The sequence below is a fragment of the Amblyraja radiata genome, chromosome 21 (assembly GCF_010909765.2).
Source record: "Amblyraja radiata isolate CabotCenter1 chromosome 21, sAmbRad1.1.pri, whole genome shotgun sequence".
NCBI classification, from domain to species: Eukaryota; Metazoa; Chordata; class Chondrichthyes; order Rajiformes; family Rajidae; genus Amblyraja; species Amblyraja radiata.
Window position 1 is genome coordinate 34653317 of NC_045976.1, and position 18358 is coordinate 34671674.

Consider the following 18358-nt stretch of genomic DNA (forward strand, 5'->3'; position numbering starts at 1 on the left):
CAGCGTCCACCACAGCTCCACCCGCTCTGGACTCGGCCAGCTCCGCGACGGTGAGGTGAGTAGTCGGCACCAGAGCCCCCGGTCTTCCTGTTGGAGGCCGCTCCTCGTTGCAGCCCCAACGACAACGGAGACCCGTCAAAGAAAAGGTCGGGTCTCCCGTGCAGGGAGAGATTTAAAAGTTACCCCCAACCCCCCCACACACATACCCCAACAAAAATAACAAAAACTACATAGAAACATAGACATAAAATATTAAAACGCAGACGGACTGCAGAGGCCGCTGCAGACAAGAGTCGCGCCGCCTAGCGGATCAGTGTGGCCTTCAGCACTTCTTCCAGTAGAAACAAGCTTCCAAACATGTCTTCACATTCACGTAGTCTACCTTAGAGCACTTCCCGGGTGAGAAAGTTTCCATTGCAACCAGGAGGTAAATGTTGATAGTCTACAAAGAATATGTGGCATTCATTTTGCTTGCAGTTTTAAAGAACAAGACTTGTGCAAATATACATTAAGTGTAGTGGAGCAGAAAATGCCACAGGTGGTGCTGTCAACAACTGTTAGGGGAAAAACATGTGCAAAAAGGTTGAAGTTAAAGTCAACAAGTGTTCCAAAGTAGACCAAGTGAATGTGAAGAATGTTTCTCTCTCCAATTAATGACAGATCTGACTATGCACTATGTGAAGGCATATTATTATGGCTGTAGATGGAGGCAAAGTAACAGGATACAATGCTGATAGACACAAAATGCTGGCGTAACTCAGTGGGTTAGACAGCATCTCTGGAGAAAAGGAATAGGTGACACTATATGAGAGTCAGGAAAAGGAAACGAGGGATATAAATGATGTATATGCATATCTTTCATTCATTAATTCTATATCTCTTACATCACCATCTATATCACTCATTTCCCTTTCCCCTGACTCTCAGTCTGAAGAAGAGTCTCGGCTCGAAACGTCACCTACTCCTTTTCTCCAGAGATGCTGTCTGACCCACTGAGTTACGCCAGCATTTTGTGTCTATCAGCATTGTATCCTGTTACTTTGCCTCCATCTACAGCGATAATAATATGCCTTCATATAGTGCATAGTCAGATCTATCATTAATTGGAGAGAGAAACATTCTTCACATTCACTTGGTAGTTGACCCACTGTCTGACCCGCTGAGTTACTCCAGATTTTTGTGTCTATCTTCGGTTTAAACCAGCTGCATACAGTTCCTTCCTACACAGGACACAGTGCAAATAAGGATGAAGTAAGCCTTCAAATGATGGGAATGTATTTGTTAGAAATACAAAATACAAACATATACAACATCAAATACCAGAACTTTCCACTGTAGCAGCAGTTAATGGAATGGGGGACAACAGTTGAGCTAAAATCATGGATAAGATGCATGTGTCATGCACTGGTGAAGGATTGGTTGGTCATTGCACTCTGCTTGATATGACTAGTAGTGATTGAGAAACAACACCTTGAGTAGAAAAGCAGCAAAAGTTAATGTGTAAGATTTTAGTTCAGCAAGAATGAGAGGCATTGAGAACATGAATTGTCAGGACAGTTGTCATTTGAAGTTCAAAGCCGGTAGCCAGACCTGTTGCATTAAATGTGTTTAACTTCTGGCAAACCTAAACGTCAATATTAACCAAGACTTCATTTCCTAGCTGCTACACAGACTCAAACTGATTGTATATAAATCCACAAATTACAACAGTAATGTAGATCATAATCAAAATTTAATGGCATTTAGATAATAAAATTATATTGTATTTTAATCAAAATCTAAATCAAATTGGCAGTAGCTGGAGGGAGGATCAGTTCATGAGGTGCATAAGAGAATGTTTTCTGAATCATTCTGTGGAGAAAGCAACAATGAACAGACTATTTTAGATTTGGGATACTGCAATGGAAAGGGTTACATGATCTAAGTGACTATTAGGGAAAAGAGATCATAATAAGATAGAATTTTGTTCAGAGTTGAAAGTGATTTAGTTCAATCCGAATATAGCATCCAAACAGGGATAAAGAAAACACAAGCATTAGGGATGAGGTGGCCTGATAGGTTGGGGAACAACATTAATAAGTGTAACAGTAAAAAAGCAATAACATAAACAATAAAAAAATTACCACATAGTATACGTGATATTTATATATCTCTTTGTGGAATAAAATACACCAATTATTACCATCATGAGAACGATAACAATATGTCAAAGGAAAGGGTTTATGTTACTAAATAAAGCAGTTGGCTTGAGGTTTGGGAACGTCATTAGGCACGTGAACATGTGGGGAATGGAGGGGTATGGATCACATACAGACAGAGGAGAATAGTTTAATTTGGAATCATGATCATGAACAAAGGGCCTGTTCCTGTGTTTTACATTCTGTCTACGTTCTAAAACCACAAGTCATGAAATAAATCATGTCAAGTCAAGACTTGACGATGAAACAAATGCTTTATGTACTTCAAAGTACAGCAAGGTAAGACCAAGGTATTGACAATGAAAAGGAGGGGAGACTGTAAGAATAGCTGAGAGATAAATATCCTGCAAGAGTTTCTAAAGGAACGTAAAGAGGAAAATATGAGTTGAAATTAAGGTGAAAACACTTTGCAGGTGTTAAAGAAAACTTTAAAACACAGCACCAAGATCAGGCAAGGCAATCGAGACTTTATTAAAAGCATCAAATACAGTGATCAGTGGGAGCACTCTAGGAGTTGCTCCCTGAACAAAGATTAATCTACTCCTTATATACAGAATTTTACTTTGTTATGTAGTTTACTGTAGCAGGCACTTGTGCATTTTTCCTTCTGCTGCATGATCTTATAACAATTATAAATCATGCACCTCAGTAAAATACAAATCAGTTTTGCTCAGCCCAATTCCACCCCACTGAAGATTAGCCAATGTTCTGTTACCCTTTCAACCTCTTTTAATTGTTTTTGAGATTGCCATTTGTTCTTTGACAACAGAACATAATCTGACTAAAGTGGACTGCATTAAGTGCCAGGTACACAGGCTCAGATTCAACCTTCTTTAAAGCACAGAATTATTATGACACATGGTGGTGCGGTGGTGTAGCGGTAAAGTTGCTGCCTTACAGCAAATGCAGCGCTGGAGACCCGGGTTCGATCCCGACTATGGGTGCTGTACTGTACGGAGTTTGTACCTTCTCCCCGTGACTTGCGTGGGTTTACTCAGAGATCGTCGGTTTCCTCCCACACTCCATGGACATACAGATTTGTAGGTTAATTGGCAGTAAATGTTTAAAAAAATTGTCCCCAGTGTGTGTAGGATAGTGTTAATGTGAGGGGATTGCTGGTCGGCGCGGACCCGGTGGGCCAAAGGGCCTGTTTCCGTGTTGTATCTCTAAAGTAAACTAAATTAATGAAGAGGACTTTGAGCATTTTTAGGCACTCTACCTGTCCTCATCCCCTGCTGTCTTCTTGAAATATTTGCAATTTATTTTTGACACAGATCAGATATCATCTATGGAAAGTGAAACAGAGTATACGTTATAGATAGGAGATCCCTCAGCAAGATGTTTGATGAGGTTTTGCACGGTGGATTGCTCTGGAAGGCTTGGTCACATGGGATCCAGAGAGAGCTAGCCAACTGACTACAGAATTGGTTTGATACAGAATAAGGGTGGTATGCCTCACGATCAGTGCTGGGCCCATTGCTGTTTGTGGTTTACATCAATAATTTGGTTGAGAATGTACAAAGCATGATTAGCAAGTTTGCAGATGACACTAAAGTGGGAGGTATTGTAAATAGTGAAGATAGTTATCAAAAATTACCTCAAGTGAACTGAGGAATGGCTAATGGACTCTAATGCAGGTAAGTGTGAGATGTTTCATTTTGGGAAGTCAAACCAGGGCAGGACCTTCACAATAAATGGTAGGGTCCTGGGGTGTATGGTAGGGCATAGGAATCTAGGAGTACAGGTACATAGTTCTCTGAAAATTGTGTCATGGGTAGATCTGGTGGTCAAGAAAGCTTGCAGTATGTTGGCCATCATCAGTCAGGGTATTGAGTATTGAGGTTGGGATGTTATGTTACACTAGGCCAAGACATTGGTGGGGCCACATTTGGACCATTGTGTTCAGTTTTAGTCTCCCTGCTATAGGAAAGATGCTGTTAAGCTTGAAAGACTGCAGAGAAGATTTATGAGGATGTTACCAGGACTCAAAGGCATGAGCAACAGGGAGAGAGGTTGGGTGGACTAGGGTTTTATTCATTGGAGCACAGTAGGTTGAGTGGTGATCTTATAGAGGTGTATAAAATCATGGAGGGATAGATGGGGTGAATGCATGCTTTTACCTAGAATGGAGGGGGGATCCAGTTTAAGGTGAGACGGGAAACATTTAATAGGAACCTGAGGGGAACCTTTTTCACACGGGGTGGTGGAAAATAACCGCCAGATGGGGTAGTTTGAGGCAAGAACCATTGGAAACATTTAAAATACATTTAAATAATACATGGACAAGTTGGGCCGAAGGGCCTGTCACTGTGCTATGACACTCAGAACCGCAGATACTGACCGGCCTGCTGAGTATTTACGGCATTTTCTGTTTTCGTTTAACGTGGAGTCTGAGTTATAAATTCTGTAAGAGGGACAGTCAAAAGACTGCAAATGCTGGAATCTGGAGTAAGTCAGCGAGCCAGGCAGCATCTGTGGAGACAACGTACAAGGCGACGTTTCGGTTTGGGATCCTTCTTTCGGATGTTATGTTGATCACAGAAGGTGAATTAAAGTGAGCGCGTCTGTGGTCAATTGGGCTGCCACTGATCTTGAACCTGTTGCTATGGGTAGAATGCACCAAAGATAGACACAAAATGGTGGAATAACTCAGCGGGACAGGCAGCATCTCTGGAGAGAAGGAATGGGTGACGTTTCGGATCGAGACCGTTCTTCAGACTGAAGACGATGCTGCTGCCCCGCTGAGTGACTCCAGGGTCTGCCTTCGGTTTAAACCAGCATCTGCAGTTCCTTCCGACACGCTTAGAATGCACCAACGTGTTGGACGTGGAGCGTCTCTCTTGCTCTAATATATTTGGCAAAAGTCCTATAGCAGAGCAGGATCTTTGATATTTGGTGTCCATTGCTGTCCCGTCAGCTGATCGAGGGGAGGTTGGTGAGATGCACCAGGCCTCTGGTGCAGTCACCCTAGGAGCGGCCACAGTCGTGAGCCGGGCGGAGCTTCCCCTAACGCGGACAAGGCCAAAGCAAGATCCCAAAGATCCTATAGCGAGCTCCCAGGAAGCGCGGAGTGAAAGCTTGCAGGGAAGGCTTGCACTCGGTGAGTTCAGTTCCCATTTGGGGTATCCCTCCCCCATCCTCTGTATCTGAATATGTAGGATTTATTCTGTTGAAATTGACCGCGGATTATTGTAAATCGCTTTTTAAAGTGGAAAGAAGTATCAATGTAACAAATTTAAAGTAATATATCCAATTAAAAGATGTTTGAAGAAGGGTCTCGACCCGAAGCGTCACCAGAGATGCTGCCTGTCCCGCTGAGTTACTCCAGCATTTTGTGTCTATTTTTGGTGAAAACCAGCATCTGCAGTTCCTACATTAAAGATGGTTTCTCCTGGGAAGAAAATGATTAAATTGGTAAATATAATAGCTGGGATGTTAATGATCAGGGAGGTTGGTGGGATTAGGGAATCATACAGTGTAGGGCGAGGAGTCAAGGGGGAAGGCACAACGTGCTGGAGGACTCAGAGGGTCAGGCAGCCTCCCCCAGTGGCGGGCACAGACACGCGATGTTCTCGGTCGAGCCCTTTCTTCAGCCTCTGGTCAGGTTGTGCCCCCTCGTGTTCAGTTTAGGAAAAGCCTGAAGCGGAAACTCTGACAGAATTCCTTGATCAACATCCCCTCTTCACATGGTACACTTCCTTATCTATGTATCTCACTCTCCCCTGACTTCAGTCTGAAGAAGGGCCTAGACCCGAAATGTCACCCATTCCTTCTCTCCAGAGATGCTGCCTGTCCCGCTGAGTTACTCCAGCATTTTGTGCGTATCTGGCAGAAATGCCACTGGCCCCCTCCTTCCCGCGCCGTGAGATATCTGTCAGGTCACAAGATTGTCACATTCCTTGCGGTGGCGTCGATGCAAATTCCCCCTAACGTGCCTTTTGGCGAGAGAGTGACAATCTGACAACCTTTTTTGATTTGATTCACGGATCAGTTATCTGCTGGTTACCAGGAAGCAAATACACTGCCATAGTCCCTACAATACAACAACCATTCTGCATCGCACAGTGTCTCAGCAGCCGTGTAGATCTCGGAAATAAGACACAAAATGCTGGAGTAACTCAGCGGGTCAGGCAGCATCTCTGGAGAGAAGGAATGGTTGACGTTTCGGGTCGAGACCCTTCTTCAGTTCTCGGGGGCTTTCTGAGCTCATGAAACGATATGCATGAGAATGAACTGTAAAAGCCTCTGAATGTTTTCATGTTTAAGTCACTGATTAGGAGAATTCTGATGATAAATATTGATTCCTGCTCCTTGAGGTGTCCAGACCCTCTGTGCTGCTTCCTTAGGATTGGAGAGCTTTGTTTCTTTGTGAGAATCACAATATTCCCATGTTGCTTCCTGTTGCAGGCACGGGCAAACCCACAGTAATGGCAGGATTGGACACTGTGGCACAGTGCGACGTACCTGTTACTCTTCTTGAGAATAGGATCAAAGCTGCTAAGGATCCAGAGGAGAAGGAAAAGCTGCAGAAAGACCTGGAGCATCTCCTTGAGGTAATGGTGCAAACTTGTTCCTCTACCCTGGGCCCCATACGAGGCATCTCCACTCATCGGGAACCAGCAAGGAGACTGTTGGATGGTGCTAGTCAGTGTGGGGCAGACAGCCTCACTAACCTGCCTACAGTGCAGGGAGACACACACTGGTGGTTGTGCTGCTGTCAAATGGGGCTCATGCTCCAGGGAATTCTTCATTGTTCCCAGGACGGGCAGTAAAATGATGGATTCCCAGTCTTTGTCTACAGTTTAGTTTATTGTCACGTGAACCGAGGTACAGTGAAAAGCATTTGTGGCGTGCTATCTAGTCAGTGGAAAGACAATACATGATTATGTAAACCGCGCCATTTACAGTGTACAGATACACGATACGGGTCCTTCCCGTGTTGTCGGGGTGTAACCAAACAGCTCTGTGTGTTGCAGGTGAGGGAGCTAATCCGACAGACAGTGCGAGAGATTGTTACTCTGGCCACGGACTCCGAGGAACAGGCTGAGCGAGTGCTCGGCCCCAAGAAGCGCCTCACGGAGCGGGAAAACTACCGCTCTGCGGTGGAGTATTTCCAAATGCGGTGCTTTGACTGGCACAATCCAGAGGTAAGTCTGCGATGCATTCACATAGTACAGAGATAGATGCCAAGGTGAGTTCATGCGACCATTGTCAAGTCTATATTATCAAGAGGCCAAAGAGAAAATATACCAGGGTAGGCGATCAAAAGCTGGGTCAACGTGTTAGCTTTAAGGAGGGGCGAGAGGCAGGGTGGTTGGGGAGTGAATTCTGGAGCATGAGGGCGAGATAGCAGAGGGTTTGGCCACCGATGATGGTGCGGATGAAGCCAACGAAGCATATACTGTAGCAGCTGAGGGGGTGTGGAAACACTGCGGGAGTTGCAGGGTTACGGAGTTGTCGAGGTGTAGAGACCTGGCCAAGGAGGGTTTTACACCATTGTAAACAAGGGCAGGTCACTTGGACCCAGGTGTTGTGATGGTAGGCCATGACGTGGATGGCAGAAGTTTGGATGAGCTCGAGGTACCGCAGCTGAGAGACTTGGCTGCAACCAGGAGACCAATCGTTAAATCAAGAATAGAGGGATAATATCCTGGGTGAACTAGGGTCTGATGAAGGGTCTCAACACCAAACCTTCATCAATCCAGGTTCTTCACAGATGCTGCCTGAACCTCTGAGTTACTCCAGCACTTTGTGTCCTTTTGTGTAAATCAGCATGTCTGCATTTCCTTGTTTCTACTGGGTGGCCCTCGTCACCCACTCTTCCAACACGCACAGGCATCAAAGAGGTTAAAATCCAGAAATAGCTTCCTACCTGCAGTTCAACCCCTGAATGATAACCCCCGCACCTGTAGGATAGATGCTAGGGTGACACACCTACAATCAAAACCCCACACACTGACACTGTACCCTGAGGAGTCCCATCCATTGGGAGCGAAAGAGACATGGCCAGTCTGGCCCTGCTTCAATCACCTCAGAACATGGGTCGGACGGTGCAAGCCTTCATGCAGAAGTGGGGGTACAACAACGAACAACTGAATGTGACTACGGGGAGGCAACCCAAACTAGTTGAGAATTTTGTCGTATCTCATGGTTGTGAATGGTGTGGAAAAGAGGCATTCCTCTGTACCAGTCTGGGCATTGTAAATACTTGTTCTGATGTATATTGTTACAGTATGTTACATAATGATGGGTAGGAAAGTGAGTTGTGCTTTGTTGTTACAGCATGAATATGCTCTTCACCAGTTGAGTCCCTTCATCAATTTATGTGTGGAGAAGATCCCACTGACACGGTACAGTAATACCCAACTCTCTCTTTGCTCAAGCAATCGAAGCAAATGACATCTGGAATTAACTCTTAACAGATCATTGATCCCTTTAACAGAAAGCCTGATGGAAAAGTAGTGAGCTGGACAGTGCAATGTATATATTCTGTATGTTCTCCCTGTGATCGCTTTGGCTTCCACCAAGTGCTCTAGTTTCCTCCCACATCCCAAACTCGTGTAGGTTCATTTGCCTCTGTAAATTGCCCCTAGTGGGTGAGAAGGTGCGATGGCATGGAATTAGTGTGAGCGGGTGATTGATTGTAGGTTTGGACTCCGTGGGGCGAAGGGCTTGTTTCCATGGTGTATCTTTAACCTAAACTAAACAGCATGGTAGTATGTTTCTGTGCCACTTAATGTAATGGATGCTATTTTATGTAATTAAACTGACCTGGGTCTATTTACTCAGAGTAATGGGGCTAAGCTCCACAGTACAAATATTCAACAGGGATATCATGAGTTAGGTCAGGTTACCCAGAGTAAAAACAGCAGTAGCCTTTGTCAAACTTGAAATAATCATCAAAATCAGCCTTCGAGTCTGAATTAGTAGCAGGCTAACTTTGTACAGTCTTGTCTTTTTGAAGCAGGGAATCCCGGGCAGAGGGATAGTTTACAGCCATTGACCCAGCACAATCAAAGCCTTTTAGTCATCAGTTCAGGACCATTCAAGTCAGAGAATTAAGGAAAGTGCTGGTAATATAATCATGAAAGTATTGTCATTCAATCTGACAGTATTGAAAAGCATTAAATGTACGGACTTATTTTTGTCCAAAATAAGTGTCTCCGCTTTGTCATCTTGAATCAAACATTGGTTGAAGTTGTTCATCTTGGTCTCTTGTCTTGGAAAGGAGCCGTCAAAATTGTAACAGATCTTTGCCTCTTTTCTTAACAAATGTAGATTGTGTTCGATTTTTTTCTAAAGCTTTTTTTTTTTCTGTGCTATCCTCCTGTCCACGAGCTGCATTGTAATCACTCCTTTGTTTTTAAATAGGATCAAGGATGCGATTGACCAAGTCAGTGAAAAGCTGAAGAAATGAAGAGCTGGCTCTCCTCATCTTTAACACAGCAGAGGGAAGGACCATCAAGGACCTGTCCCTCCCTCGGCCCGTGTGCTTTCAAACTGGAATTGTAATTTTTTTAGAGTTTTTCTCTCTCTCTCTCTGCTGGTCAGATCATCTTGCTTGCAATAACTGGGAGGAGGTTTCTGCTGAAAAGCAAATCATGGGAGAAAAGCAAATTATAGACAGCTTTTATACTTTAAATAATCAAATGATTACACAATGATACCATTAGTTGAATGCTACCTCAGATGGTAGAAATATTTCTGTGCCATTAATATTTGTAATGTTGAAAATTCCTTCTCAATAGGTATGGGGTCAGATTAGTTAAATATACTTGATTATTGCAAATCAATTTATTTTTTATTTTTTCCAAATCTTTATTTTAAAGATTTAAACAGCTTCTGAGTGGCCTACCTTGATTTCTCTCACCATTCACATCTGCACTGTGAGGCAATTTAATCAGAAGTTGACAATCGGGCTTCACTAAATCTCCTTTAGGCAATGGCGAGGCTTAATTTTGCAGTGATTTTAGTCATTTCTTACCAGCAGGGCAGGCGGTTAGTTCTACGGTGGCTGAGTCTTGAGAACAAGACCCAGACTGATTCATAAGGGCATTTCTGAGAGAGTGCAGTATTTGTGTGCATGCCGACTTCTGGGTGAGATTTATACCAAAGCCATCCAATCTTTTTCAGGATGTAATGTAAAAGACCCTATCCAAATATTTGTGGAGATGAAAGTAGACATAAATGCTGGAGAAACTCAGTGGGTGAGGCAGCATCTATGGAGCGGAGGAAATAGGCAACGTTTCGGGTCAAAACCCTTCTTCAGAAGTGAAGATTAATGTGGATTCCCGGCCAGCGTTTACTGCTAAACGAGACCTTTTGGCCTGTCCTTTGTTTAATATCATTCTGTGTACAAACATTCCCAATGGTAACTACATTTCAATTGGCTGGGAAGGCTTCAAGAACAGTGCTTGAGAAATGAATGGTGTCAAATAAATTTGAATCTTTTTTTTAAATTATTGCTTTTATTTTAAGTAAATGAAATGATTGTCATTGTTCTGATTATTTGTTCTCTGTGTTAGTATTTCTAATTATTGCTCTTCTGATCACATTATGTTTTCAAAAATTAGAGTTTTCCCAATACAGAGTAAAACAGCGACACTTTTTCATTGAACCCACATGTGAGGACTAGGACTTGTAGCAACTAATGCTTCCATTAAGAGGAGGATAAGAAGTAGGATTGCAAGTTGCTTATTTATTTGTAGAATCATTTGTGGGCATATTTGCTTCTAAATCAAGAAATTTCAGATTTAAGTCTAACTTCAGGAACCTGAGCACACGTTAGAACATCCCAGATTGTTGGAGATAACCAAGTATGCCAGCTGTTGAATTTATCTCCACCCTTACTCGCAGGCGAATGGGGTTAGGAGGGAGTGATAGATCGATCAGCCATGATTGAATGGCGGAATAGACTTGATGGGCCGAATGGCCTAATTCTAACCTATTCCTATGACCATATGAAACAGGCCATTGTTAGCTGTGGCCTATGTGAAAACGAGTGTAGACGTGGAGTACATCTCATTTCCAGCTTCCTCCTCCCTACTACAACCAGTCTGAAGAAGGAGCCTGAACTGAAACGTCACCTGTCCATTCCCTCCACAGGTGGTGCCTGAGTTCCTCCAGCACTTTGTGTTTTGTCCACTATCCTGCAGGTTGTCCTTGATGAGCTGATGCTTTGACTAAATCTCTTTTTCTTTAGTCTCGCCGAGATTCAGGTCTGTGTTTTGACAGAGAAAGAGAGGCTGGAAATGAGAGTAAGATCAGATTACAGGCATTTGCGTTGGACACTGTCCAGGAATGCAAAGAAGGAGACGGATAGAGTTCTGAAGGGTTCAGGTAAACCGGAGCAATTATTTCAGTAACAGTGTTTTTCTAACACACAATCTCCTGGCAGGTGAGTTTTAAGATGCCATTGCTAGTTTAGGCAGCTTTGCTCGTGAGATAGTGAGAATAGACCTTGCACATCCCATCGTGCTGTGTTAGAACCACGCCTCATATATAACTAATGTCTGACCCTTGCACAAGGTCAATGGCAATAATAAACTCTAGATGCTTTTCATCTTCTGTAACCAAAGCTCTGCTCAGTTCCAGAATGATTAATATCAAAGCTAAAAGTATATCTGAGAAGAGGGGAATCTAATTTCTCCGACAGCTGACAAATTCATTAGCAATGCACTGTCAGCTCGGCTGTACAATATGCCCAACAAAAGTCATCCCAAAGTGAACTAATGTTGAATCGATTATTTATTTGTTAGGTTTCTCCTCTGCCGTATAGTGCTGAGTGTCAGTCTCTGTCTTAGTACCTCGCGCCAAGTGGCTGCTCTCCAGCTACTGATTAAACAAAATGAGTACAGGTAGGATATTCATTCATGCGGGTAACTCCATATCTTCATTTAGGCTCTGCACACAAGTGCTTAAAGCAAAGTGATTTGGGTGATTATCCTGGTTGACGACTGTACGGGGGAGGGCATATTGACTGGTTGCTTCACTGTCAAGTTCAACAAGTAAAAGCCAAAGAACAAATTGATTGATTGATACTTTATTGTCACGTGTACTAGGTACAGTGAGATTCCTTCTTTTCAAACAGTACAAGCGTGCAAGAGTCGCCATGGAAAGGACGGCGACAGGTTACAAAAGTATTCAATATAATTCCTCTTCCTTCTCTCAGAGAGGTAAACACTGCTTGGTCCATCACAGCTACTGACCTTCAAAAGGATTTAGAGGAGGTGCTGTCCTAAAAGCCAATCCGACCTCTCTGTCCTGGGTCTCCTCCATGGCCAGAGCGAGCAACATCGGAAATTGGAGGAACAGCACCTCATATTCCGCTTGGGGAGTCTGCATCCTGCGGGCATGAGCGTTGAATTCTCCCAATTTTGTTTGCCCTTGCTGTCTCCTCCCATCCCTCAGCCCTCGGGCTCCTCCTCCTTTTTCCTTTCTTCTCCCCGCCACCCCCCCCCCCAACCCCCCATCAGTCTGAAAAAGGGTTTCGGCCCGAAACGTTGCCTATTTCCTTCGCTCCATAGATGCTGCTGCACCCGCTGAGTTTCTCCAGCATTTTTGTGTACCTCCAATATCATCAAAGACCCCCTACACCCTAGCCATGCTTGCATTTTGCTCCTACCACCGGGAAGAAGGTATTAGAGTGGAAACCGTGACCACCAGGTTCAAGAACAGTTTTTTAGAGCCATACAACACGGAAACTGTGCCTTCGGCCCAACTTACCCATGTCGCCCATGATGCCCCATCTACACAGGTCTCAATTGCCCAAATCCCACTAAGCCTTTCCTATTCATGTACCTGTCCAAATGTCTTTTAAAGGTTGTTGCCTCAACTACCACCTCTGGCAGCTCATTCCTTATTTCTCCATCCGGTTTCTATTAAATCTATCCCCTCACCTTAAACCTATGTCCTCTAGTTCTTGATTCCTCTACTCTGGGTAAAAGACTACATTCATCCTATCTTCCCCTCATGATTTTATACACCTCTAAGATCACCCCTCGGCCTTCTGTGCTCCAAGGAATAATATCCTAACCACCCAATCTCTCCCTATATCTCAGGCCCTCATGTCCTGGCAACATCCTCGTAAATCCTCTCTGCATTCTATCCAGCTGAACAACATGCTTCCTACAGCAGGGCGACCAAAACTGAACACGTTACCCCAAATTCAGCCTCATCAATATTTTGTAGAACTGTAAAGGGGCTGTCCCACTGGGGCGACCTAATCCGCGAGTTAAGAAGAGTGTCTTCGACCTTCAAGCTCGAGGGCACTCGCCTGAAAAACCTCCAGCTGGATCGACTGTCAGCGTTGAAACCACGAGCTGGATTGACCGACCACACACACACACACACACACAAACACATCGCAAAGGCGGGGGCCAGGGAAAGCGGGGGAGCGCTGTCTGAAATTCACACCCGCGATGAAAAGAAAACTAAAAGACGGCTGCACAGTGTACGGTAAGTCCTTTGGAGAGCGTGGAGAGGGGGAGGGGGGTGAGAAGGAGAGAGAAGGGGGGGGGGGGGGAAGGAGTGGAGACACTTAAGAAGTATAATAAAGTTTAGCGGGCATTTTACCTACCGGCCAGTTTTCCTTGGTCCTGAAAACTCCAATGAGCCAATCATAATGCCCGGACAGCGAAGGAGATTGCCTACGGCTGCCCTCGACTGCCTGTAACTAAAGAGCGACCCCACTCCACTGCACTACGAGTTCAAAAGAACCATGCCGAACAAATTTTACTCTAGCTGAGCTAGCGTGTATGCGGGAACTTCCCTCGAACATGAAGGAGAGTTCCAGTGACCTCATAGGACCAAGTGAGGACCATGCTGCGAGTTTGAGTCGAGGGCAAACTTATCTAAACTTGCAGATTAGGTCACCGCAGTGGGACAGCTCCTTAACATATCATCACAACTTCTATATTCCTGACTGATAAAGGCTAATGTACTATAAGCCTTCTTGACTACTCTATGAGGAAAAACTTTTTCACACACAGGGTTGTGAATCTGGGGAATTCTCTGCCTCAGAAGGCAGTGGAGGCCAATTCTCTGGATGCTTTCAAGAGAGAGTTAGATAGAGCTCTTTATAGTGGAGTCAGGGAATATGGGGAGAAGGCAGGAACAGGGGGTAGTGATTGTGGATGATCAGCCATGATCACAGTGAATGGTGGTGCTGGCTCGAAGGGCCGAATGGCCTACTCCTGCACCTATTGTCTATTGTCTATCTATTATATGTTTTTGTTTGCACGAAGGACTGAGTTGTTTGCACAGTATTATGGTAATAGATTTATTTTTTTTGGCCTAATATTTATTCTGTGTGTATTACGTTTGCAGGCCCGTTATGCTGCTGCAAGTAAAAAAAGGAATTGATCAGTTGTCAGTACATAAGACAATTGAAGACTTGATCTCTCTATGCCAGCCTCCTACTGTCCCAGTAGAGTCTTTAATATTCATTCTTGCAATGTGAACAGTTATGGCAAGACTAACATTTATTGCCTTTTCCCTGTTAGCTTTAGATGGGTGTAATTGACCTTCTTATCTGATGCATCTGACTTTTATTTCTTGCAATGAATACATTCAAATTGCTACTTGCCTGCTCCTTAGCTTCAGGGAGTAGCTGATGATTATCTGATTCCTGTGGGACTGGAGGCGGATGTGACCCAGACTGAGCATGGGTGGACCATAGCGAACGTTAGTTAGCAAACTAGATTTGTCACTAGATTTGATCCAACGGCTTCACGGTCAACGGAAATAGAAGCGCTTAAAAACTTAAAATACTCATGTTGGCATGGTGGGTTTGAAATGCGGGTGAAAAAAAACAGCAACAGAACCACTGCAACACACAAATCGTCTGCAGCTCACGCCTGAGTGTGGGACCCTGCCCAATTTATACAATGCCACCAGTTCACCAGAGGTTTGATGAGACCAATTTAATGCCCCGAGGTGATCTTGTCAAACAACTGTGCTACAGGAATGCTCGCTGTACTCGCAGTCTATTCACAGTGACACACACACACACACACACACACCGCAGATGTGTTACAATCTCACTTAGCACATACGCACACTCGTCAAATATTTATGCAAATTCATGTCCAAAATTAATTGGATATTAACATCTTCAATCACACTGACCTACAAGCATGTTGTTAAAATCACTTCAAATTTTATTTCTGCGTTGCTAAATCCAGACTGTTCAATATGTTTAAGAAAGAACTGCAGATGCTGGAAAAATTGAAGGTAGACAAAAAGCTGGAGAAACTCATCGGGCGAGGCAGCATCTATGGAGCGAAGGAATAGGTGACGCAGTCTGAAGATGGGTCTCGACCCGAAACGTCACCCCTTCCTTCGCTCCATAGATGCTGTCTCACCCGCTGAGTTTCTCCAGTTTTTTGTCTACCTCAGATTGTTCAATAAGCTGATTCACATACAAAATGTCACCATTGTCATTAATGGGATGAGACTTGCATGCCAGTCCTTCTCTGTCTCTGCTTTGTTCTCTCCCTCTGCCACTGTTTATTTGTCTCTGCCTCCTTGCATTTTTCTTCTTGGCATTGCCTCCATCTGTAATATCCTCTTCTTATAAATCACTTTTTTTCCCCCATTTGTGGAAGGAAATTTCCAAACATTTTTACAGTGCGGATTATGCCTGTTGATTTGGACTTACTACTTTGTGGGAACCTATTTTGTGGTCTGGGTCTCGGGTGAGTGAACACAAGGCTCTAGACCTTGCTGCCTTTGACAATGCTTTCTGTGATATCTCACATACCCATCAACTTACATATGATTTTGTTGCCACTTAACTACATGAAAGGATAATTTACAGTAGCCAATTGATCTGCTGGTGTATTTTTGGGGGGGTGTGAGGAAACGAGCCGTGGTCTGGACTGACCCATGCCTGCTCATCGGGAGTATAGGAGATTATTGATCTACCTGGAGTCACCAGTCAATGGTGAGACTTTTCCCTATTCCCTATCGGCACATATAATAGTTCTTTCTACGTATAGTTCCATACAGAAACAGGCCCTTCATCCCACACATCCATCCTGACCCTTTTTGCCTGCCTATAGTATTCCTGTTTGCCTTCATTAAATCCATAACTTTCCATACCCATGCCCATTTAAAACTGTGCTCTCGTGTTTATGATACCCCTGCCACGGGAAAAAGATTCTGACTATGTAATCTTATCATTTTATATAGATCTTAACTCCTAGGAGAACAAATTCAGCCTATCCAGCCCCTCCCTGTAATTAGTCTTCCAACCAAGCTCCAGCCTGGTGAATCTCTTCTGCACTCTCTCCAGTATCACAGCATCCATCTAACAGTGTGGCACCAACATTACATTCAATGTGTGGTCCAACTAGAGTCTTTGTAACATTGCAACATAATGTCCCAGCTTTTATATTCCATGTCCTAACTATGAAGCCAAGCATGCAATATGCCTTCTTCACTACCCAATTTATCTGTGTTGCCATCAGGGAATTATATACTTGAACCCTAAGGTTCCCCTTTTCATCACTATTCCCTTGTGCCCCACTATTTCCTGTACATGTCCAACTAATGTCAACTGGTTTCTCTTTCCACATATGCTGTGTGTCTGGCTGAATTCTGCCAGCATTTCTGGTTTGGTTTCAGATTCAAGCACTTGGAAATGTATTTATTTTCCCTCTCTTCTCCCCCTACTGCCACTTGTCTCTGATTTTTACTTTCCACTTCTCTTTCTCAGTTTCCCCTGCCTGCCTCTTGGTTGTCAACCTGCACTTCCTAAAATATACTTTACAACACTGGGTACGTTGTCTGCTCTTTGTTCTATTTTCTTGTCAGGGGCAGGAGCAGGATATCTACATTGGAGCACATGGATATGTCTTTAACATGAAGCGATCATGCAGATACTCATCTCTTAATGCTTATTGTTCAACATCTTACAAAATGATTCTGCAGTCCCCATACACTCCTTTGTTGATGTTATCATTTATAGAACATAGAACAATGCAGCACAGGAACAGGCCCACAATGTCTGTGCCGAACATGAAACCAAGGTAAACTAATCTAACCTGCCTGCACATGATCCATATATCGCCATTCCCTGCATATCCATGTACCTATCCAAAGGCCTCTTAAATGTCACTATCATGTCTGCGTCCACCACCGCCCCTCGTAACACGTTCCAAGCACCCGACACTCTGTGTAAAAAAAAACGTTCGCCCATCTCCTTTCAACTTTGCCCATCTCACGCTTAAATCTATGCCTCTCATAACTTTATACACTTCTATCAGGTCTCCCCTCAATCTCCTGTACACCAATGAAAACAATCCAAGTGTCTCTCCAAATCCTCTGAGGAGCTGGCACCCGCTAATCCGAGCAGCATTCTGGTAAACCTTCCTGTACCCTCTCCAAACCCATCATGTCCTTACTATTTTATTCCCCTTTTCAAATCTGATTCTTTCTTCATAGATGCGGCCTGACCTACTGACAATTTCCAAGCAGTCTGCACCCTATTCATTGACTTCTCTAATTTCAGGTAGTCCTTACTTTCTTCTCCCCTTCTCAGCTCTCCCTCAGCCCTCTGGCTCCACCTCTTCCTTTCTTCCTCCCACCCTCACATCAGTCTGAAAAAAGGTTTCGACCCGAAACGTTGTCTATTTCCTTCGCTCCATAGATGCTGCCTCATCCGCTGAGTTTCTCCAGCATTTTTGTCTACCTTCGATTTTCCAGCATTTGCAGTTCCTTCTTAGACAATCTTTAAGTTTTCCACCCCCCATCGCAGGAAATTTCCTGTCTGATTCCCATTCTTTCCCACAGGATTCGCTTCCCGGTCAATCCCTTCCCATTTCCGTGCTGTAATTGTTATATGGTTATATGATGGACACAAAATGCTGTAACTCAGCGGGACAGGCAGCATCTCTAGAGATGGAATGGGTGACGTTTTAGACTCTTCTCTCCATAGATGCTGCCTATCCCGCTGAGTTACTCCAGCATTTTTCGTGTCTATCTTCGGTGTAAACCAGCATCTGCAACTCCTTTCCTGTACAATCACTTTCCCTTTCGCGGGCTCTCGGGTTTCACCCACACCTGTAACAGCTGAATGAGGTCGAAGTGGGGCAGGTTGTGGGACGTGCAGTGAGTAGCGGACAGTGATGGGCGGCGGCAAGGTTTTAACGGTAGGC

At 44.1% G+C, this 18358-nt stretch overlaps 1 protein-coding gene across 1 annotated transcript; it reads left to right on the top strand.

Moving 5' to 3' along the window:
• The first annotated feature begins 5138 nt into the window (after window positions 1–5138).
• On the top strand, window positions 5139–10658 carry LOC116984892 (legumain-like). The gene is made up of 5 exons (XM_033039280.1): window positions 5139–5298; window positions 6606–6751; window positions 7175–7345; window positions 8481–8548; window positions 9570–10658. Exons 1-5 carry the CDS (start codon window positions 5139–5141, stop codon window positions 9613–9615), a joined length of 591 nt encoding a protein of 196 aa, XP_032895171.1. The 3' UTR covers window positions 9616–10658.
• Window positions 10659–18358: the final 7700 nt, after the last annotated feature.

Coding starts and splice junctions, on each gene's coding strand:
- LOC116984892 (XM_033039280.1), top strand. CDS start 5,139: ATGCACCAGGCCTCTGGTGCAGTCACCCTAGGAGCGGCCACAGTCGTG. Junction 5,299..6,605: donor GCAGGGAAGGCTTGCACTCG/GTGAGTTCAGTT, acceptor TTCCTGTTGCAG/GCACGGGCAAACCCACAGTA. Junction 6,752..7,174: donor ACCTGGAGCATCTCCTTGAG/GTAATGGTGCAA, acceptor TGTGTGTTGCAG/GTGAGGGAGCTAATCCGACA.